Source organism: Rousettus aegyptiacus, unplaced genomic scaffold (genome assembly GCF_014176215.1).
Source record: "Rousettus aegyptiacus isolate mRouAeg1 unplaced genomic scaffold, mRouAeg1.p scaffold_m13_p_1, whole genome shotgun sequence".
NCBI classification, from domain to species: Eukaryota; Metazoa; Chordata; class Mammalia; order Chiroptera; family Pteropodidae; genus Rousettus; species Rousettus aegyptiacus.
This window is the reverse complement of record NW_023416284.1, coordinates 64,542,620-64,567,257: the sequence shown is the minus strand read 5'-3', so window position 1 is coordinate 64,567,257 and position 24,638 is coordinate 64,542,620. Positions and strand designations below refer to the sequence as shown.

Genomic DNA, 24,638 nt, shown 5'->3' with positions numbered 1-24,638 from the left:
AAACAACTACTACTAAGGGGTAAAATATGTATGTTATTTTTCATTTGTGTATTTAAAGTCATTATGCAAGGAATGCATAATTGATTATTTTGAAATGCATGATACCATGATACCTGCAAAGATTTCAATAATGCAAGGAAGTTTCAGGTTGCACAGATTTAAAGAATTTATACTACAAAAATAATAATTTGTCAACACATACACATTCCCTTAAGAATTCTTCTGTAATATTTTCTTCTAAAAGCTGTTCAACAATATTTAGAGCTTTTCTCTCAAACTCAATCTTCTTTCTCATAGTTTCTTCCAGTTCTGCTTTCCTAAAATTAAAAAATGATTATTCAAAATTTAAAAATTCTACTTTTAAGTTTTATCACAGCTAATTGGTTTAAAACAGTAACAACTTACTATTTTGCTATTTAAATTAATATCATTCAATGCTGTTACTTTTGATCCAATACTTTTCGAAAAGGAAACAAGCTACTTGTTGCACTGTACAAACAGAAGGTCTGACATAACTAAATTATTTGATTTCCAGAACTCAGAGCACAAAGAAGAACTTAAAAAATTCTTATAGAGAAGAAAATGAGGTGAAATTTTTTAACCAGTTAAGAGTTTATATTCTATTGCTTCTATGTGTACCTAAAAAAGGAGGCTTTTTCTCCTAAATCCTTAGAAAAAAAGAAGAGATTAGAGAGGAAAAATACAACTTTGGCTGTTCTTACAAGGAAAAATTTATTAAGTATCAAAAGTCAACAGATGGCCAGTTTAACAGGACAGAGTCATATTTGCAAAGAAGTGTTTGCTTACTTTTATTGTAAAGTCTTATTAAATAATTACATCGACATGATTGTGTGGTTTAGAAAAACAGCAATCTTCCTGGAAGGGCTGGTACTTATCATGGCATCCATGGAATTCTGTCAGCCTTTACTTGCCCCACACATTATGTAACATAAAAGCACAGGCTGTTAGATCAAACAACGGCCCCAGGACAGTGGTTCTCAGTTCTAGCTACATATTAGAATGATCTGATGAGATTTTTTTTTAAAAAAGATACCATGCCCAGGTTCCACTGCAGGCTCATTAAGTCAGAATCTCTGAGGCTGGGGCCTGATTATTGGTATTTTCTTAAAAGTCTTCCAGATAATCTTAGTGTGCAAGCAGGGTTGAGAATCACCACCATAGGACCAAAGATACCAATTATTTTGGTGATGCATTTGCTCTTTCTGCACTGGTTTCTGCTTGTTTATTAGAATAATATTTGCTGGCCTCTTGGGCCTTGCCTCAGCTCTTATATCTGGACCTGGAATGTACTCACCATTTCTCCCTACATTCACTGACTTCCAAAACTTTAGGCTCTAATTCCTTGCCCAAAGCAATATGTTTTACGGAAACAATTTGAATAACTGACACAGGACGGCCAAGTAGGAAAAAATAAGGACATTAAAACTTAAAGGAGTTCTGAGGAAGATGGACTAGGTAAAAGCAGGGTTCGTCTCCTCCCAGGTCTGCATTGAAATTACAAACAAATTATAAAATAATCAATGCGGAGAATCACTTAAGTCCACCTGATCATAACACCAACATCTGATAATATAAAGGAGCCACATGGAAGCCGGTAGGAGGGGCAAAGTCTCAAATCAGGCTGGACCCGCACCCGCGGGTGGTGGAGCATCACCGGGAGGGAGAGCGAGGTTGCAAAGGCTCTCCTGAAGGAGAGGGGGGTCCTGGTCTCATCTGGAGCTCCCTAGCCCAGGGTACCAGCCCAGGAAAGAGGAGAATCCAATAACTCTGACTATAAAAACCAGAGAGGATTCCAGCCTTCTGGGTAAGCCAGAAGGAGACTGAATCTCTAGATGCCCCTTTGAAGGATCTGCTCACAGGCTTTCTGACCTGCAGACACTTACCCGGGACACCAGTTGTGGGTCAGAAGCCCACACAGGATTCATACTGAGAAAGTCTGCATTACCTGGTGCGAGAACAAGGGGTGGAAAGGCAGACATCATTGTGCTTTAGTCCAGGCCCCCTACAGGGAAATTTACAGACCAGACCACTCCCACAGAGCCATTAGGAAGCACTGGTTAGAGGGCATCATTCTGCCCCACCCGACCTGCAGATTGCCCAGAGCTTTTGTTGCTAGAGGGCTGCCAAGCCCTGCTCAGATTCAGGGCCAAGCATTCACAGTGGGCGGCCAGCGCTGTGAGCCCCATTTCCAAGATAGGATCAGACAGATCACTGCTGCCAACTCGAACTTGGGCAGATATCAAGGTCTTGTAGGGCAGTCCCAGAAAGCAGCTGGTCTGGCTGTCATCTCAGACTTATGCTATGTGGGAACTCACAGTTACCAAAGTTGCAGCAAGACTGAGGCTGTATTGCTCTGACTGCCATTGTCTCTCTGAGACCCCGCCCCACCCTACCCACAAATTGCCCCAGATGGCCCATTGACAGTGAACTGCCACAGCCCTGCCCCTCTCCTGATCTCCCGAACCACACAGGCAATAAAAGTTGGCTGGCACAGCATGGAAATCAACAGCGGGCAGACCTTTGCTGCCTGTAAAAGTTGTAATATTGTGTCCAGGGAGCACAGGGGTCTGTGGGACCACCCTAGACGGCAACTGGTCTCACTGTGATCTGTATCTACAGCAGGAACCCTCAGGCAAAGAAGTTGCAAAACTGAGGCTGTACTGGCAGATGGACCTTCTCTCCCTGAAATCCCGTTTCATCCAAGCCACAAAGTGCCTCTTGTGCCCTGCTTGGCTCTGAGGTTGTGAATCAGTGCAGGCAACAGACTTCGGCTAGAGCATGAGCTTATTTCGAGGAAAACAGTTGCAGACAGACCACTGCTGCCTGTATGAGCTGATATCTCTCTTAAGGGGAATGCGGGGGTCTGTATCCGCCTAACAGGCCTTGACTCTCTGAGCTCCTGCTCCATCCAATACACAAAGTGCCCACTGCATATTGATAGGCCGCTGCTCCTGCCCTGGTGCAGCACATTTAGGCTCAGTGTGGGCAGCAGCTGACCTTGCTATGAGTGGAAGCTAGTACAGTGAGCCACAGAAACAGCGTGGGCACGTAAACTGACACTGCAGTGGCAGGGGGACATTTACTCCTGGGGTCCCTGCGCCACCCAACGTGTGTATCACCCAGAGGCTCATCTAGTTTCAGAGACTTACAGGCAACTGACAGGCAGCATCAGGCTGTGAGAAGCACTGGTCCCTATGCTAAATTGCCATAGGTCAAAGATGGAGGATAACTGACCGCTGCCTAATGTGTGTCTCTTCCACATACCTATAGATTCAGCATAGGCAACAACCATCTGAGGATTGCTCTGTAGTTCTCACTGGGTAGCCATGAGCAATCAGAGCAGTGGCTGACCTTGGCCTCCAGGGGAGCCCCTCCCATGGGGCCACAAAACCAATGCATCTGGAGGCTGGCACCAGACCACAACAGAGCAACTCCTGACTAGTCTCATTAGTGATACACACAAAGGGTGGTTGCAACAAGTACACAAGCCTGCTAGGGCAAATCCCATTCAGTAGGGTCAGTCCCCACACATCAACTCTTACCCTGTGAGTACACCCAATTTCCACAATTGGTCAGCCTGAATGTTAATCCTATCCATTGATGTACTAACAACAATAAAGGCTTGACGATGACATAAGATCACACACAAATCACACAAAGGTCACGTCCAGAGGCCCCCGCATACGCGATCAGGGAGAATGTGCCACTGGGCCACAGAGGACACCTTCCACATTAGACCATCTGGTTAAGGCTGAGAGATGAAACAAATATTCCTGACACATAGAAACTAACACAAAGAGGCTAATAAAATGAGAAAACAAAGAAACATGACACAAATAAAACAACAGGAGAAAACTCCATAAAATAAACTAAATGAAATGGAGGCAAGCAACCTAACAGAGACAGAGGTCAAGATAATGGTTATAAGGATGCTCAATGAACTTATGGGAGAATGGATGAGCACAATGAGAATCTCAACTGCATAGAAAAGGAAACAGAAACCATAAAAAAGAACCAGATAGAAATGAGGAATACAATAACGGAAATGAAGAATACACAAGAAGGATTCAACAGCAGATTGGACAAAGCAGCAGATGGAATCAGAGAATTGGAAGACACGGTTTCAGAATACACTCAATCAGAACAACAAAAAGAAAAAAGAATTTAAAAAAATGAGGAAGAGAGAGAACAAGAGATTGAGACTCTACTTGAAGAAATGACAGAAAACTTCCCTAACCTGGGAAAGGAATTAGACATACAATTTCAGGAAGCACAGAGTCACAAACAAGAGGAATTCAAACAGATCTACACCAAGACACATTGCAATTAAAATGCCAAAGGTCAAAAACAAAGAGAGACTTTAAGAGCAGCAAGAGAAAGGAAGCTAGTCACTTACAAGGGTACCCCCATAAGAATGTCTGCTGACTTCTCAATAAACTTTGCAGACCAGAAGGGGATGGCAAGAAATATTCAAAGTTATGGAAACCGAGAATCTACAACCATCTACCCAGCAAGGCTTTCAATTAAAATTAAAATGGAAGGTGAGATAAAGAGCTTCCCAGACAGGAAAAAGCTTAAGGAAGGAATTCTTCACCAACACGCCAGCATTACAAGAAATGCTCAAGGGACTTCTGTAAAAAGAAAAGGGGTAAAAAAAAAAAATCAAAATAACGAATATGAATAATAAAATGGCAGTAACAATGTACCTATCAGTAATCACTTTAAATGTAAATGGATTAAATGTTCCCATGAAAAGACATAAGGTAACCAATTGGATAAGAAAACAAAACCCATGCATATGCTGTCTACAAGAGACCCACTTCAAATCAAATGACACTCACAGACTGACAGTAAAGGGATGGAAAAAGATATTTCACGCAAATGGAAATGAAAAAAAAAAAAAAAACCCGGGTAGCAATACTTATATCGGATAAAACAGACTTCAAAACAAAGGCTATAATAAGAGACAAAAAAGGGCATTAAATAATGATAAAGGGATCGATAAATCAAGAGGACATAAACCTAGTAAACATATATACACCCAATATAGGAGCACCTATATGCATAAAGCAGTTATTGACTGACATAAAAGGAGAGATCAATAGTTATACACCCATAGTTGGAGACTTTAATGCCCCATTGACACCAATGGACAGATCTTCCAGGAAAAGAATCAACAAGGAAACAATGGGTCTAAAAGACATATTAGAACAGATGGATTTAATAGATATTTTCAGAGCATTTTACCCCAAAGCAGCAAAATATACATTTTTCTCAAGTGCACATGGAACATTTTCAAGGATAGACATGTTAGGACACAAATCAAGTCTCAATACATTTAAGAATATTGAAATCATATTAACCATCTTCTCTGATCACAATAGTATGAAACTAGATATCAATGACAAGAAAAAAACTGGAAAATACACAAACACACGGAGGCTAAATAACATGCTACTAAACAATGAATGCATTATTAATGAGATCAAGGAAGAAATCAAAAGATACCTAGAGACAAATGAAAATGAAAACACAACTCAAAATTTATGGGACACAGTGAAAGCAGTCCTAAGAGGGAAATTCATAGCAATACAGGCCTACCTCAAGAAACAAGAAAAAACTCAGATAAACAATCTAACTTTACAATTAAAAGAACTAGAAAAAGAACAGCAAACAGCCCAAATTGAAGAGAATAAAGGAAATACTAAAGAATGTAAAGGAAATAAATGAAATAGAGTCTAGAAAAACAATACAGAAGATAAATGAAACCAAGAGCTGGTTCTTTGAAAGGATAAAATTGACAGACTCTTAGCCAGACTCATCAAAGAAAAAAGAGAGAGGACTCGAATAAATAAAATCAGAAATGAAAGAGAAATAACCATGGACTCCACAGAAATACAACGGACCATAAAAAAATACTACAAGCAATTGTATGTCAACAAATTAGACAAAATGGACACATTTCTAGAAACATACCATCTCCCAAGACTGAGTTAAAAAGAAACAGAAAATCTGAACTGACCGATTACCACCAATGAAATAGAATCAGTAATCAAAAACCTCCCCCCGCCAAAAAATTCTAGACTAGATGGCTTCATAGGCAAATTTGACCAAACATTCAAAGAATTGTCACCTATTCTTCTCAAACTATGCCAAAAATTTCAAGAAGAGAGAAAGTTCCTTAACTCCTTTTATAAGGGCACTATTACCTTGATTCCAAACCAAAGATATCAAAAAAGAGAAAACTATAGACCGATATCTCTTATGAACACTGATGTAAAAATCCTCAACAAAATATTAGCAAACTGAATTTAGCACTAAATTAAAAATATCATACATCACGATCAAGCTGGATTTATTCCTGGGATGCATGGCTGGTACAATATCCGCAAATCAATTAATGTGATACACTGCATTAACAAATCGAAAGATACAAACAATATGATCCTATCAATAGATGTAGAAAAAACATTTGATAAAATCCAGCACCCATTTTTGATAAAAACTCACAGCAAAGTAGGAATAGAGGGAACACACCTCAACATAATAAAAGCCATATATGACAAATCTACAGCTAACATCATACTCAATGGGGAAAGGCTAAAAGCATTTTCCTTAAGATCAGGAACAAGACAAAGATGCTTACTTTCACTACTCCTCTTCAATACTGTGTTGGAAGTCTTAGCCACGGCAACATGACAAAAGAAATAAAAGGCAATCAAATTGGAAAGGAAGAGTAAATCTCTCATTAGTTGCTGATGACATGATACTATATATAGAGAAGCCTAAAGATTTCACCAAAAAACTGTTAGAACTGATCAATGAATTCAATAAAGTAGCAGGTTACAAAATAGAAGTCAGCGGTATTTTTTATACATCAATGATGAACTTTCAGAAAGAGAAATTAAGAAAACAACTCCGTTTACAATTGCATCTAAAACTATAAAATACCAGGGAATCAAATTAACCGAGAAAGTAAAAGACCTCTTTTCAGAAAATTATAAGTCATTGAAAAAAGAAATTGAAGAAGATACAAATAAATGGAAGCATATACTGTGTTCATGGGTAGGAAGAAACAACATCATTAAAATGGCCACAATACCCAAAGCAATCTATAGATACAGTACGATCCCTATCAAAATACCAATGGCATTTTTCAGAGAGCCAGAACAAATATTCCTAAAATTTATATGGAGCCATAAAAATCCCTGAATAGCCACGGCAATCTTGAGAAAGAAGAACATAGCTGGAGGTATTACACTACCTGATATCAAACTATACAATAAGGCTACAGTAATCAAAACACATGGCACTGGCATAAAAACAGAGACATTGATCAATGGAACAGAATAAAGAGCCCAGAAATAAATCCATACCTATACGCTCACTTAATATGTGACAAAGGGATAAGTATAAACAATGGGGTAAAGACAGTCTCTTTAATAAATGGTGTTGGGGAAAAAAAAGAAGCTGGACCACCTTCTTACACCATATACAAGAATAGAATCAAAATGGGCTAAAGACTTAAATGTAAGGCCTGAAACCATAAAACTTCTAGAAGAAAACATAGGCAGTAAACTCTCTGATATTACTAACAGGAATTTCTTTTCAGATATATTTCCTCAAGCAAGTGAAACAAAAGACAAAAATGGGACTACATCAAATGAAAGGTTTTGTACACAGCAAAGGAAACCATCAACAAAACAATAAGACAACCGACTGGGAGAAGATATTCACTAATGATACATCTGATAAGGGGTTAATATCCAAAATATATAAAGAATTTATACAACTCAACAACAAAAAAACAAACAATCCAATGAAAAAATGGGCAGAAGACCTGAACAGATACCTCTCCAAAGAGGAAATACAGATGGATAATAGACATATGAAAAGATACTCAAGGCTGCTAATCATCAGAGAAATGCAAATTTAAACCACAATGAGATATCACCTCACACCTGTCAGAATGGCTATCAATAAATCAGGATGCAGAGAAAAGAGAACCCTCATGTATTGTTGGTGGGACTGCAAATTGGTATAGCCACTATGGAAAACAGTATGGAGGTTTCTCAAAACATTGAAAATGGATATATTTTTTGACCCAGCAATTGCACTTCTGGGTATTTATCCAAAGAAAACCAAAACAATAATTTGGAAAGCTCTATGCACTCCAATATTCATGGCAGCACAATTTACAATAGCCAAGATACGGTCACAACCTAAATGCCCAACAACAGACAATTGGATAAAGAAATTATGGTTCATATATACAATGGAATATTACTCAGCCATTAAAAAACATGAAATCCTACCATTTGCAACGAAATGAATGGACCTAGAGGTCATTACACCGAATGAAATAAGTCAGACAGAGAAAGATAAATACCATATGATTTCATTTGTATGCAGAATCTATAAGGAACAAAAAGAATAAACTAATCAAAAAACAGACTCACAAATATAGTGGACAATTTGGTGACAGATAGAGGGGAGTGGAAACACCTGTTCTCCCATCATTTCATAAAGGCCATGCTTACATCGAAAAAGTATAAAACATGAAGAACACAAATGAAAAGGCTTTTCTTTATAATGACTATATTTAGCTTTATGAAAAATATTTTATTTTTCTTATTTTGCTGCCTACCAGTAAAAGTTATGCCATGTACTAAGGTCAGCACACAACTTGCATTAGCAATTGCTGATTTAAACATTAACTATTTAAACCTGCAATAACAGCAACACTGTTCTTAACTAATGGATACAGTACAGCTGCTTCCCATGGATAACCTTGTTTCACAGCTGCCCTATCTGAAATAATGATAGGTAGTGTGGTATACAGCAGTGGTCCTCACACTTTTTGGTCTTGGCACTCCTTCGTACTCTTAGAATTAGAACTTTTGCTTATGTACATTATATCTGCCAACATCTACCACATTAGGATTAAAAATGAGAAAATTTTAAAGCGTTTATTTAATAATATAGCAGTACACGTTAACATATTTTTAAACAAAAAATTTAGTGGGAAGTGAAATTGTTTTATAATTTTGTGAAGTTCTTTAATTTCGGGCTTAAAAGTATTCACCAGGATTGAATACAGAAGTATTCTGCAGTTGGAATAAATTTCAAAGGACCACTTCCCTCAACAACTTTTTGTTTAATCCTATAGATTTTTAATTATTTGATCATCTTGGATGAACTGCTCAAAATACATTTCAGCTTATTATTTTCTACAAATTGTAGTGCTCAGAACAAAATATAATCTCAAGTTTGTGGTCAGATCAGTGTTGAAGAGAGTTGCAAATTACCATCATTATCAATATTAACTAAACTTTACTCTTCAGTATTTCCTAAAGCCAAGTCAGTATAATCATGCTCCACAAGGAAATAATAGGTATACCTCGTTTTACTCTACTTTATTGCACTTGAGAGATGTTGCATCTTTTACAAATTGAAGGCAAGACCCTCTCCCAGCAAAAAGATTACAACTCGCTTTATTGCAGTAATCTGGAGCTGAACCTGCCAGTATCTCTAAGGAATGCCTGTACTCTCCAAAACAAATACTGAATTCATCCAATTTCTCCATTCTCAGATCACCATCCCTAACATTCTAAAATTTTTTACACTTAAATTCCACCACTTTATTAGTTTTCCCATTTGCACTAAGAAAATCTAAATTTCTCACCATAGCCTGCCTACCAGGTACTGTACGAACGGAATCCTGTCTCTATAACCTTTTCCAATGGTCCTTTCTTCCCCTGCTCAGAATGCTACACATCACCCTTGGTATCTCTGCTTTCTTCAAATGACCAAGACTTTCCTTTTCACACATACTTCCCCTCTGGCTACAGGTCTCTCCCACTACTTTGGTTAACGCCTACTTAGCCCTCAGGTCACGGCTTAATTATTACTTTCAGAGAAGCCTTTTCCCGAAAACCCACCACCCTCCCTGCCAACCTCCGGCTAAATTGGACTCCTGTTATTCGGTCTTTCTCCTTTACAACATTTATCACAATATGTAATTATGTATTTATTTATAATTATTTAATTGGTATTTGTTTCACTAGACAAGAATTGTGTCTATTCTGTTCAAAACCATATTCTCAGGGCCTAACATAGGACTGGCATACCTTAATTTTTGAAAGAATAATTAAGGCAAAAGCCAATACTTCATAAAATGATATTTCATAGATATTGTATTTTTCAATCATTACTCCTAGTCTAGAAAACTTCTGTGACAGAAGATAAATCTGGCCTTTTTAAGAGAAGCTAAGAGACAGTACAAGACAACTTTTTGTTGAAAATATGGACATGATGTAAGCAAGGAACAGAAAAGGTTTCCAAAGATGTGGAAAAAAAGAGTACCTGGTTAGAAATGTTTATTCACATACATAGACACTTTCTATATTTATAGACACTTTCTACAGATACTTGTATTTTTACCAGAAAACTAAATGCATCTGATTTGGTTTTTCTTAAAGAATGGAGTAGGAGGGTGTAACGGTCCACATGAGAATTTACAGTGCTTCCCAGATCTTTTCCTTTTTAATAATTTTCTCTAATGGGAGCACTCATTGTTTTTAAAAATGCGATAAACAGCTAAGTAAATGCAGTTGTCAAGTTCTCATACCTTTTAGAAGTATCTTGTTGCAAAGCATTTGTCTGTTTAGTACCTAAAATTAAAAAACAAAGTTGATCAGGTCTACACAAACACACCAAGTTATTGGACAGATTCCTAGCCATATAAACTGTATACCATCTTTTCTTCTTTTCCATATATTTCATTTCCAATTCTGTGTAAATCAAATGAAATAGGAATGGAATGCAATTTGTTTTTATAAATTAACTAGTTTCCCCCCAAATTTTCCTGGTTAACACGTATCTCTTTCCGGATTGAATTTTCTCCTTTATCACAGGTGCAGAGTTAAGCACTCCTGAAAATCTGAGACCTGGATACTTTTAGAGATAACCTCTGTCGCCCAAATGTTCACTCCCGGGCAAGAGAGGAAGAGGTTCTCGAATATCTGAGAGAGTCGGGGCAGTAAAATTGGAAGGAGGGCCAGTGCTAGGTTCACGGGCTGCTGCACAGGGCGGGCCGACGCTGCCCTGGTCACTTGCCCACCCTGGGTTCTCAGAGACTGGAACACAGCCCATTCTGGGGAAAATCTTGGAACGCTAGTGTAAAGAATTGGGGGTCTGGCAAGAGGTGTTTCCCAGGAGGCGGGAGGGCTGCGGTGGGAAGAAGTGCGCGGCCTTCTCTGCCGGAAGACCCCTTCCCCTGGGGCAGCTTTTCCGGGGCACCCCGCGCGCCTTAGTCTGGAACTCTGTTGGGGCTCAGTTTCCACGGTCAAAGAGTGGGAACAGGCCCTTTCGCCTACCTGCAGGGTTTCGAGGGGCGCGGGGAACCCGGGCCTTGAGGCAGGCCGCGCGAGGCCGAGCGGACTCAGCCATGGGAAGCGTCGTTAGACGGCTGGGACCGACCCAAGCGTCCCCTCCGAGACCCCGCCTCCGCTCGCGTAGCGCGAGGCGGGGCCGGCGGGGCGGGGCGGGGCCGGCGGGGCGGGGCGGGGCCGGGACGGCGGCCTACGCGCCCCGCGGAGGTGGAGGAGGATCCTGGGAGGCCCGGGGCCGGGCGGGTAAGTGGACGTAGCGGGAAGTCCCGGTGGGCCCGGGCTCGCGGCGACCCTTGAGCCTTGCTGGATGCAGCCCGGCGAGGTGGTGGGGTCCAAACGCCAAGGCGAGCGGGAATCGGGAGAAATGGCTTCCCTTGGATGCCGCCCGCACGCGCACTGGGGTTTTATCCGCTCTGGAGCGCGCTGCGGTGAGGACCCGGCGGACTCGCGCCCCACTGCGGGCCTGGGGCCGGGCCTTCAAGCCGGGAGGAATGGTGGCCTGCGGGGATGGAACAGGTTCTCCTAGAGTCGCTGTTGGATTTCACTGGATTGATTATTTGGGAGACTGCATCTATTAAGGGTGCTTCTGTCACACTGGGGGTGGAGGGCATCTGAACTTTCACCCCCTTTGGGTGAGTTGTGTTGACTTCAATTTTTGTCAAGGGGGACGCTAAAAAATAAAAAATTCCCTATTGATTAGAACTGATTTCTGGCCTACCTTTTGGAATTGTTTTCAGAAATGAAATACTTTGCCTTTTTAATGCACTTTATGTAGTCCATATTTGCGATCTTCTTGGGAGTGCTCTAGAGGTTTTTTTTTGGATGTATCTGTCAAAACCACAATAAGCAAAACTATTTTTAAGAAAACTTGAAAGATGCGTCAGGAGTTTATTTAAAATAGAGTTTATATTTCCTTAGGTTAACATACTACTATCAGTGAAAATATTTCAGCTTTAAAACTACATTTTTAACATATTTACTAATAGTTTATCAGAATGAAATATCACTTATTAATACTGCAGTGTACAATATCTCTGATAGTTAACAGTGTGTTTCATATCAGTACATTTCAGTATCAAAACTAGGAAAAATAACGAAGAATGGCGGTGGAGGAACTTCAGTCTGTAATAAAAAGATGTGTAAGTAATTTTTTCCGTTTGTAAAGTTAAATACCTTTCAAAATATGGGAAGGGCACGGATTATTTTTAATTATATTTGCAGTCACTCAAATTGTTTATCTTCTTTAATCCTTGCTTATTTTGACCTATGAATAAATAGCATGAGGACAAGAAGGCAGATTGGATTATTTCTCCAAGTGACATACTTGTCTAAATAACCTTTAAAATTTTTAATACTGATCCTTATTACAGATTTCTTTGAAACAGTGATACTTCCATTAAAGAATTTATTAGGCTAATCCTGATTTTCATGTATATGCATATGTGCAATTTACCTAGCTTTACACGGATTTACTTTTTTTAGAGATAAATCAAGTAGTTACTGAATTTTTATTTGCCTAAACATGTTTGGTTTTTGTTTATTTTGTTTTTGCCAGCAAATCCTAGAAGAGCAAGACTTTAAAGAAGAAGATTTTGGCCTATTTCAGTTAGCAGGCCAAAGATGCATAGATGAAGGGCACATAGACCAACTATTAGAAATTATTCAAAATGAAAAGAATAAAGTAAGTACAATCTTTGTGCGTTACTAAGAAGAGAATAGCCACATGGTGCTATTATTCATTTATTCATCAAACATTTAAGAATCAAATTTCCATAGTAGGAAACTGGAAAACAAAAAAGGAACCAGGACTGTTCATATACTTTAAGGTACCTAGAGCCTGGTAGAAGAGATAAACATATAAACAACTAATAGTAAGGAGATAGAATAAATGAAATAAGTGTTATAGTTGAAGTGTAAGTAAAATGTTTTAGAAAAGCAGGGATTACTTCTGGTTAAGGCATCAAAAGTGGCATTTGGATCGTTAATTTACATTGAGAAATATAAATATTAGGCTAGATAATAATCTTTGCTGATCTGCATATTCTGTTTCTGAAGCCTGTATATAGAAAACCAAATATTAAGTGAGTTTATATTTTGGATACGTAGAATCAGAATGGGGAAGAGCTGGATGACCGGGCCAATATCATCCACCTACAGGTGTCTAAGAAATCATTCTCCACAATGGGAAAAGATCTTTTTCGGATCAGAAACAACTTTTTCTTGGACCCAGTATTGGCACTACTGCCAGATTTTGTGTCTCTGGACTCCTTGCGCAAGGAAAGACAATCTTGTTTCCAGGAACATACTCTTCATTTATAATACTATTCGTTTCTACAGAAGTTTTCTTTGTTGCTATCACAATCTAGTCATGTTGGCCTGTGATTATATCCAGGGCACCTTGATTGTATTTGGGAGATTCCTAAAACTTTAAAATCACACATTGTTGTAAAATCTCTTAGTATTTAAAGGGCTTATCCCTTTTTTAGTAATGTTTTTTTAAGAAAAATTAGGACATTTTATTTAATACATTTGTTTTTGATGTGTTTATGGTACCTTTGTAGCCCTAAATAAAGTAAATTTAATGTTTTCTTTAACTCCTTAATTTTTTCCAATTGAGTTCTCAGAAGATAACCTTTGAAAGTATCTTGTGTTTAGCTAATAATAATAAAGTTGGTAATAGTTAATATTATTTACTATGTGCCAGATGCTGTCTGTCTTAAGTGTTTTACATCTGTTAACTCTTTTAGCTTTTCCAGAATCCCATAATGTACTGCTATTCATTTTGTAAAAAAAGGAAATAGTCACTGAAAGATAAGACTTGCCCAAAATAACTCGGCTGTTACGTGCCATCCAGGATTCAGACTTGTGCAGTATAGTTTCAGAGCTTTTAACTAACCACTCTGCTCTGCCTCCATCTGGCACCATGTAGCACTTACAAGGAAGTTTTAGAGTCATATAGAGGAGACTCATTGATGTGGGGGTGAGAGAGAGTGAGGTGTCAAAGACAGCTGGGTTTCTAGCCTCTGAGAGGATAATATATCCCAAGCAGAATAAGGCAGAATAAGCCTAAGAAGACCTGAAGGAGGATAAATAAGTTTACTTTGGAAATGTTGAGTGTAAGATGCAGCAGGCAATTGAAAAGGTGTGTGGAACTCAATAGAGAATTAGGAGATTAAGATGTAGACTTTTCTATGACTATCAGAGATTAGGTGATTGTGATAGTTTAAGCATAGTGAGGCTTAGTCTTAATAGCTTGAGAATCACCTTGGTAATGTGCGATCTGCTAAATTCAAAAGTTCAGATATTGATAGAATAGCATTTAAAAACTACAACTTATTTATTTATTTGCCAAGTGGTACAATCAAGATTGATCAAGATTTACTGTTAATCTGCTTTGTGTTAAAAAAATTTTTTTTTTAAGCCACATGAATAGTTTGTTCTGAGGCACACACTACTGGATTTCTCAACATTGGCACTATTGATATTTTATAGCAATCCACCCCCCACACCACCCCCGCCCAGTACCCAGTAATGACAATCAGAAATGTCTCAGAGATTGCCAAATATTCCCTGGTAGGTAGGGAACAAAATTGCCCCCATCGAAAGCCACTGGTATAGTGGGAAAAACATGGGCTTTGGAGCTGGAGAGACTTGTATGCAAATCCTGGCTCTGCCACGTTTTAGTTGTTAGACATTGGGCATGTCAGTAATCTCCAAACTATGGCTTTCTCATCGGTCAATTGGAGGTAATAATCTCACCCTGTAAGGTTGTTAGTATTAAACTAAACTAAACTATGGATAGTCAGTATTTATTCATAATCATAACTATTTACTGTTTGTGTAATGACTTGGAAACTTTGTAGCCGAAATTATATTTGTAAAATATTTCACCAAAATTCCTTTTTCAGTTCAGATGCCTAAAATCTTACTCAAATCTGGAATTTCTCTTATAGTTAATTATTCTCAGATAATCACTTACAGAAAAGGAAAGACATGTATAGTCGGAAAATTAGAATCTCACAGGAATTAAGTCTTAAAAAATAAGTTTTTGCTTATTTAATAAGTAATGGACAAATAAATGTTTAGTAATTTGGAAAAAAAACACATAAGTTCCTGATTCATAAAAACCTAAATATTAAAATCCAAGCCACACAAAAGTAGAATAAAACCGAACAGAATATCAACTGTTTAGAGGGAAAATAATTTATTGTACTTAAAAGTAAAAGATACCATTCAACCTGTATTTATGGAACACTTCTTTTGTAACAGGCCCTACTCTAGATGCTGGGAGTATGTATAGCAGTGAACAAAAATCACTGCCCACATGGATCTTAAATTCTAAGGAAGATATATACACGATGAATAAATAATGTAGTATGTTAAAAAGTGATAAATATCATAGGCAAAGCATGGTAGGGGGTTGGACTGTGTTGGGTGACATTGCATAGAGGTTTAAAAAGAAGCTTGGTGTAAACTATGGGACTATTTGGGAGAAGAGTGTGCCAGGCAGAAGAAATAACTAGTATGAAAAGGATATTAAGGGATCAGCTGAGCTGTCTATCTCATTAGGTAAAAAACGTGATTGTTTTGCTGTTTGTTTTTTTTAAACATTAATTTAATTCTTCATTTTTGTCATGTTTCCAACATAACTCTTGATGAGTAAAAAGAATGGCAAAGTACCTTTTTTAAAAATGTAAATGAATATTTATTTTTAAAGGGGAAATCCATATTAGATATAAAAGCAGTAGAAAAGGGACAAAAGAAAAAAAATCAGTATATTTCACTGTGTAAAAAATAAGGACAACCAAAATCAAATAATTATTTGTCATAAATACACCTAGGTAAATATTAATATATATGGAGCTCATGCAGATTGATAAGACAAACACACTAAAATGTTCAATTAGTTAAAGAGCAAAGATATAAATAGTGTTTCTTCTTTTGTGAACTATATGTTCATGTACCCTAACATATTCTGTTGCTAGTTCTCTAGGACATGTTAAGTCTTATACCTTTATACATTGCCATTTCAGAGCCGTGAATGTATTTTCCACCTATCTATGCCTGACAAACTTCTGTATTTCTCTGACAAGACTTAGCTTAGCCATCACCTCTTCTAGGAAGCCTTTTGCCTTCCTCAGATGGAAGTGACTATTCTCCTGGTATACCTTATACTCTACTTTTGTTTATCATCTTACAAGATTGGGGTCACAGAGTGGGTATTGTACCTATTTATCTTCCTAGATATGTGTTGTGTTCTTTTTTTTTTTCCCCTTAAAATGAACCTAGGATGTAAACTATAATGATAGAGATCTTAACTGATATATTTTCTTCCTATTTCTAATCCCTAGAGTATTCTAGGGAGCCGACATTGTATATGCTTGATAAATATTGATGAGTTGAAGTAGAATGCAGGCCAAAGAAGTGGAGTATATTTTTGATAGTTTTGAAAATCAGTAATTTTGATAATGAATGTTAATCACGAATTGTAAACTTTCACTTGTATGGTAAGCATTCTGAAAGATCTTTGAAAATAGAAGCATTATATGTAGGAGAGAAAATTAATGAAATGGCACCCTCTCCTTCTACATAAGTTACATGATTATAATATATTTAGAGATTCTGCAAGGAACTTTAAAAGGTTCATGAGTTCATGAATATTGGCTGGATTTCCTTATGAATCAGGGGAGCAAAATTCTCCATGAAAATTAAGTACTTGCACATAGTAAGCAAATTATCTTGTTGGAAATAGAGGAACTATTTAAATTCTGGGAAAGACCAACTTGATTAAAATTAAAGGCCCATTTACCTTTCTTCAGTAACAGTATTAAAAGCTTTTAAAACGTTAATATTTTTTAGCAGCCTACCCTAGGAAGTCAATGGTGAAATGTTGTAGGACTCGCTTGCCTGTCTTTTCCATTTAGAGGAAATTTCTAAACTCCAAGTTAAGAAAGCTCACTGTGAGAGTCCTATAGATGGCAGTATTTGCTTTACTCTGAAAATGTTATTCCAGGTCATCATCAAGAGTATGGCCTGGAATCTTGTTGGTCCTGTTGTTCGATCCCTTTTATGGAAAAATAAGGAAGATGATAAAAGAAAACATTTTCTGATCCTTGATTTATTGATAAAGGTAAGTTAACAAAACTAGATTCTCTTTGTCCCAATACAAAGCAGTATTTTATAATGTTTTAATTATATGTCTTTAATGTCTAATGCTTGTTTTTGATGAGAAAATTTTTAGTTCATGAAAATACAGGAGGGAACTCTTTGAAGAAAAAGCCCAGCTTTATTGATTGGATGGGCAAGTTCATGTCCTATTCCTCAAATCTTCCAGATGTAAGAATTTTCTAACCATCTCAGATCCACTAATTCAGAAGCTCCAAGGAGAGACCTAAGAAGCTTTATTTTTAATAAGTAGTTTATTGTATAGCTGTGGGATTCAAGGTTTAGAGAGGTAGTTCAAAGCCACATTGATTTTTTGGCAATGTTGGAACTAGAATCAAATCTCAGTACTCTTTCCTCTGTGGTATGTTCCCTAAAAGAATATGAAAAACCAGAGAAAGATAAATTCCATATGATTTCACTTATATGCAGAATCTAAGAAACAAAAGAAACGAATAAACTAAATGAAAACACTCACAGATACAGAGAACAAACTGGTGATTGCCAGAGGGAAGGGGGTGTAGGTGTAAAAAGTGAAGAGATGAAGAAGTACAAATTGGTTATAGAACAGTCACAAGGATTTAGAGTATAGCATAGGGCAGCAGTCCCCAACCTTTTTGGCAGGGACAGTGTTCCTATGAGAATCTAATGCCCAATGATCTGAGGTGGAACTGAGGTGGTAACACTAGCGCTGGGGAGTGGGTGCAAATACAGATGAAGCTTCACTTGCTTACCTGCCACTCACTGCCTGTGTGGTCTGGTTCCTAATAGGTACCAGTCCGTGGCACAGGTAGGTATATAGTCAATATTATTGTAATTGTTGTGTTTAGTGCCAGATAGGTGCTAGAGTAATCAGGGGGGATCACATCATGGATTGCATAAATGTCTAACTTTTAAATTTAAAATAAATATATGAAAAACAATGCAGCGATCACAATGAAAAAAGGAATAGGAAGGAAACTAGTTGTGACAGACAACTTCAGAAAGTGACTCTGGGTAAAAGATTAATAGTTATAAGTGAAAAATGATGATTAAAAAGATAAATTTTGAGAAAAATGACAAAAATCTACTTAGAGATCAGTGCACATAAACACAAATATATACTTGGAAAGAGGGGAGTCCATCTACATATTAGCTATTAACTATGAGGCCTTTTAAAAAGGTAAGCGAGGTGATAAGACATGGCCATTCAGAAGGCAATGTCTTCTCTTTGTCCTTCTCTGTTCAAAAAGGACAAAAGAGACTGCATTCATCTAAATACCCTGACAACGTGAGAAAAAAGGTCCACCTGACGGAAGCTCTGAGAAACTTCAGAGTAGACAGGAAAAGCTCAAGGAAACCTCAGCTCTGGTGATCAGGCTCTCCTTTATCATTCTTCTAACTTTTCTTTTAGCCAGGAATTTAAGTCTCCAAAATGTAGTTGTCCATTAGAGACCCTTTGACTTTTGAATTCTTGTTTTGTTTTGGTTTTACAGTGATTTGACAATCACAGATTCTGTTTTGCTACTGTATTTTTTAAACAATAGTATGAAGTATTTTATTGTTAAGCAAAAAATAATTATCTTTTCTCAGTATATGCCCTCTTTTAAAAATAGTAATCATGTGGCTTTAAATACAACTTGTATTAAACAGGTTCAATTGTGAATATTTTTATAGTTATGTAATCCAAAGGAATTATTGTTGGGTTTGCTTGAACTGATTGAGGAGCCCTCAGGAAAACAGATATCCCAAATTATTCTTCTTTTACTTCAGCCATTACAAACAGGTAATGAATATTTAGATATCTAAGTGTTTTTTTTATTTTATCTGTATAATTGCCTTGATATTACTCCAAAATGTCAAGACTATACCAAAGTAAAGTTTATGACTAATTAATGAGTATTCTGCTTAAACTGTAGTAGCAGTGCCAATTTAAATACTCATAGATGACAATACCTGGCTCAGAGTGGGTACCCAGGAAATATTTTATGGAATGTCATTCTGTTTTTCTTTGTGCTGTATTATAACCTATAGCTTTTGCCTTCCCTTCCTATCTGCAACTTAGATATAGAATTTTCCCTATAAACATATTTAAAAGAGTGCCTCAGTGATGAATGCAATACTCAGTCTTGGTTAAGAACAGTATCAAGCAGGGCATTGCTCATCCTTGGCATTGGGAAGTTAGGGTTGAGAATAGCAGAGGTATTACCGAAGAATGAAACAAGTATGGTAAGTAACGGACCTTAGCAACCAGCACAGACTTGGAAAGAGACTACTTTTTAATTTAATGACCTACATATAACTCAGTCTGGTAGAAAGGCCCAGAATCAGAAATTAGAGTAAATCTGTTTTAAGTATGAATGCCCAGCAGCTTTGTACCACATGAAATACTCAGTCTTACAGTGCCTTATAATTTATAAGACACTTTCTCTTACACTTAAAACAACCAAAAAAAAAAAAAAAAAAGGAAAGCATTTCTGTCCTAAATTTGTAACCTGTTTTACACATACTTAAACAAGATTTCATGGCATCTGTTGAAGAATGCCACACCCCATTATTTTATTCACCTCTAAGAAAACACTGTCAATTAAGCTATATATATGTCATCCTGATTTCAGAGTTCTTAAAATATGAGAAAATATGTATTATAATGCTACATCAGTTGGACTTTTTGTCCCATCTTTAGTGTGCTTGATGAGGCTACCTCAAGTAACAACTTGGTCTCTGTTTTAGTAATACAGAAACTTCATAACAACAAGGCATATTCAGTTGGATTAGCATTGTCTACCATTTGGAGTCAGCTATCTCTCCTTCCTGTTCCATACTCAAAGGAACAAATACAGACAGATAACTATGGCCTTTGTCAGTGTTGCAAGGCCTTAATAGAATTCACTAAGCCTTTTGTGGAAGAAGTCATTGATGACAAAGAAAACTCACTGGAAAATGAAAAATTAAAGGACGAATTACTTAAATTGTAAGTATATTTTTAAGAACATTTCACAGTGGATCTAAGTAATTGATAGTTCAATTATTTTATATTTCTTTGTTTCATTTGTTAGCAATGGAAATAAAAATCTGGTTTCAGTTTTTGAATTTAGAAGAATATGGGGTTCATTTGACATGGGCATTTCATGAGGCATTGATATTTTTAAAACTTAAAAATTCATTTGTTTATATTTTATGAATTGGCTTTGCTCATCATAATAAGTGAATAATAGAAGTGGGGAAAATAGATGAACAAATGATCTGGTCTCGCTGTGAGAGAATTGTGTTTTCCCTCTCCCTTTGCAAGCGAAAGCAGAAGAAGCACCAGATTGTTGAGTGTACCACTTGACTGCAAAAACAATAGAGTATACAGTAGGGGAACTATAAACTAATCATGCCCTGTTCAATATGGCTTTCAAACATGTGACGTATGAGTAGTCCAAATTAAGATGTGCTCTAAGTATAAAATATACTTGGATTTTGAATACTTGTTATTAAAAAAATACTAAATTATCTCAATTTTTATATTGATAGCATGTTGAAATATTTCAGATATGTTGGGTTAATTATTAAAATTAATGTCTCTTATTTCTTACTATTTTTAATGTGACTGCTAAAAAATTAAATTATATATGGGGCTCGCATTATATTTATATTTGATAGTACTAGATTGTATTATTGAATTACATGGGCCAATAATTTTACTTTTTAAATTTTGGAGACTAAAACTACTGTTAGCTTTATGTCCTGTCAGGTTAGGACATTAAAAATTTTTTACTATTTATAAAACCCATTTCATGAAAGGAAAGATATTTTCACTAAAGATACAGGAAAAGCTTTATCACAAAATAAAGTTTGGTTTTCTGAATAAAACAAATACAGTTTTATGAAAAAATTACACTGTCCTGATTTTTTCTTGAACTAATGAAAACTACATGGACTAGCCCCGGTCCTCAGACAAATATTCAGTGTCCATTGGTATAGTCCAGACATGAGAGTAAATCCCACCACATTGTAGCAAGGTGTTCTTGTGCTCTCCTCATTACTAGTATAAAGGATCTTGTATCACCAGTTTGAAAAGCCATTGATTTATTGGTGCTTACATTATTTTTTACATAAAATTAACTTAGATGTGCTTATTGAACTAGATGTTTTATACTTACGAAGTGTTGTATTCATAGTTACCCATTTCTTATACCTTAGTTGTTTCAAATGCTTGAAATGCCCTTTGCTGACAGCACAATTCCTTGAGCAGTCTGAAGAAGCTGGAAATGATCCTTTAAGGTGTTTTGCATCTGAAGTAATAGTAAGTACAGCTAATTTTATCAGCTATAAATACTGCTATAATGCTGCTATATTCTCATGTACTACATCTGAGCATGTACATTGATACATTTAATAGAGCAATATGTATTTTTTGTATAATAAATAAACAAAAAGAAGATAAACAGCAATAATTTCATTACCCAAATATAAATAATAGCAATACCTTCCAGACTTTTTCTGGTTTTATAGTTGTAAATAAATGTTTACATATATAATTTTTTCAGTGAGTATTATACATACTTTTTTGTAATCTATTTCATTTTTCTTAGAATACTATGAATGTTTTTCCATTGGCTTAAAAGTACTCCATGGTACAGATTTAGCATAATATGTTTAACCTGGGCCATGCAGTTCAACACATATTTTTTACTATTTTTCATTACTATACAATACTCCACTTTTTTTAACTGTCGAATCTGTGATAAGTATCCTTTTAACCAAATCTTTGCATGTTTAATTGTTAAATTAATTCCTAGAAGTGGAATTTCTGTGCCAAAGAATATCCTCACTTTTAAGGCTCATGATAAATCCTCTCAAAATAACTCCAAAATTAAGTAAATTTTATTTTAAATGCAACTTGATTTTATGCATCAAGAGTATTTTAGAATGTTCTGAGATTCTAATCTTAAATTTAGAAAAATATGTACTTGAGATTGATAGCCATGAATTTCAAGTTAGAGGTGTAATTGTGGCTGTGTTCGTTTGCATGAATGCAAGTGCAGCATAGGAGGAAAGTTGGATTTAATTAACTTGGAGTTTTGAGAACTGTGTGAGTTCTAGAAAGCAAAGGAAGGACAAGAGCACTGAGCATGTATGCAAGGGAATGACTAATGTTGGACAGTAGAATTTTAGCTGAGTAAGGAGGGAAGTTAAGATATACTAAATGTGAGAGATAATGGAAAGACGATGGGCTCACTGGATTATAGGTCCTGTTGGAGTTAGGTTACTAAAAGGAATAAGATGAAAATATCAGAGATTAAAGAAAAGGATACTTGAAATTAATATTATGGAAAAGTTACAGTTCCTAATAATAGTGTCACATTATGAGTGCATATTTTAAGGAGAGGGTAGAAGCCAAGATCACTGGACTGGACAAAATGAAGTGCCTGAGATTCCAGGGAATTAGAAGATCTTTGGTTGTACATTCAAGTCACATAATTGTGATAAGTGTGATGTTGGAAAGCCAATTAAGGAGTGACCTTGGAGTCTGCTAATGACTGCAACAAAGAGGGGGAGAAGTGGTATGGTCCCATGGAATGAGTTTCAGAGCTGAGAGATTTTTGAGAGGATTGGGTGGAATGGTCTGGAAGCAGCAAGGAAAACAGATATTTTATTTCGAGGCTCAGTGGTACAATGGATATGAATGAAAAAGTAACAACCCTTTGAGAGGGTTGTAAAGAAAACAGTTATTTTCAGAGGAGAACCAGATTTCATTTAGAGCAAGAGAGGTGAGAGACTATTTAGAGAATTGATTTTGCTAATGACTGAGTTCCATAGTCTATGTTCGAAGGGTGTCTAAAATTTGAGGAGAGGTAGGAGAAAAGATGAGGAGATGCCAGAATTTTAGGGTAACTGCATTCTGAGTATGAGAGATGATTTGGTGACTGATAAAAATAGGGATGCATACTTTGTGTTAATGCTGATGGTCAAGATAGTAGTAGAGAGGCTATGAATGATAAGGGAGGGGAGGGCAAGAGAGAGGAGGGATGTTCCTAGGTGCACGGGAGGGTCTGGGGCCTCTTCATTGTTGCCAGTGCTAAAGTCCAGTATAAATCCCCCGGGTACAGTGTAAACACCACTGTATATAATATATGTACCCTGTTTTGAGAAGATAGCTGTGAAAGTTGGAAACAGTTAAAGGATTTTAAGCCTGGGAGTGATGTGATCGAACTGTGTTTCGGACTCCTCACTTTAATGGAGAGTGAATTTAAGCATGATAAGATTGGAAACAGGGAGACTGGTTAGGTGTCTTTTGGTTAAGTGAGAATGATGAGAGGAGCCTGAATATGAAATGGTGGTGAAGATGAAGAGGAGAAGGCAGATTTGAGAACTTTATAGTAGATAAAATTAACAAAATTTGGTTATCGATTTAGATTTAAAAGAATAGTTAAAAGGTTGAATCATGGATAAGGTTTTTGCTTGGGTAACTGGGCAGAGGTAAATAATTGAGACAGAGAATACAAAGCAAAGTGCAGGGAAATTGTGTGCTTTAAAAACATTTTTTTATTATGGAAATTTAAAAACATTTCAAAAAGTGGAGAGAACAATATAATGTATCCTCATGTACCTGTCACTCAGCTTTAACAGTTACTGACATTTTGCCAATGTTTTTTGCTACAGTATTTTATAGAAAGTCCTAGATATATCATTTCATTCATAAGTCTGTATGTTTCCCTAATTGGTAAGGATTTTTTTAAAAACCATGACCACATGCCATTATGACACATAACAAGATTAACAATAATTTCTTAATATATTTCTAATACCCAGAGAGAGCAGATTTTTAAGGAGGAAATTTGGAATAAGAGTAGATGAGATCCCCTAAAGAGATAAATCAATGTGAAGAGAGAAAAGGACTCAGGACTGAACCCTACAGAGTGCCTGCCAGTGCTTAAGATGAGCCCATCTCTTTGACCAAAGAAGAGTCGAAGGGTTGGTAGAAATATCACAGAAACTGGGGTAGTAGAATTTTAAGAAGAAAGAAGTGATTGATAGTGATAAATGCAACAGAGAGAGTCTATAAAGTAAGAGCTGAAAAGCATCCATTGGATG

At 36.7% G+C, this 24,638-nt stretch overlaps 2 protein-coding genes across 6 annotated transcripts in view; one reads left to right on the top strand and one right to left on the bottom strand.

The window, feature by feature from the left end:
• RPAP2 (RNA polymerase II associated protein 2) overlaps nt 1-11,534 on the bottom strand; it is a 76,615-nt gene extending 65,081 nt beyond the window's left edge. Inside the window, exons 1-3 of one of the 2 annotated variants that reach the window (XM_016134273.2) lie at nt 11,400-11,534; nt 10,652-10,694; nt 203-317 (exon numbers count right to left, since the gene is read on the bottom strand). In XM_016134273.2, coding sequence (XP_015989759.2) covers nt 203-317; nt 10,652-10,694; nt 11,400-11,472 — 231 coding nt within the window. In that variant the 5' untranslated portion in view covers nt 11,473-11,534. Of the gene's footprint in view, nt 1-202; nt 318-1,904; nt 1,967-10,651; nt 10,695-11,399 lie in introns of those variants that run through there. The other variant, XM_036236370.1, reaches the window with a different exon arrangement.
• A 41-nt stretch (nt 11,535-11,575) lies between these two features.
• Nucleotides 11,576-24,638, top strand: part of GLMN (glomulin, FKBP associated protein) — a 33,313-nt gene continuing 20,250 nt past the window's right edge. Inside the window, exons 1-7 of one of the 4 annotated variants that reach the window (XM_016134275.2) lie at nt 11,576-11,657; nt 12,478-12,553; nt 12,970-13,095; nt 17,428-17,544; nt 19,233-19,341; nt 20,289-20,529; nt 21,744-21,846. In XM_016134275.2, coding sequence (XP_015989761.2) covers nt 12,515-12,553; nt 12,970-13,095; nt 17,428-17,544; nt 19,233-19,341; nt 20,289-20,529; nt 21,744-21,846 — 735 coding nt within the window. In that variant the 5' untranslated portion in view covers nt 11,576-11,657; nt 12,478-12,514. The other 3 variants (XM_016134277.2, XM_016134276.2, XM_016134274.2) reach the window with 3 other exon arrangements.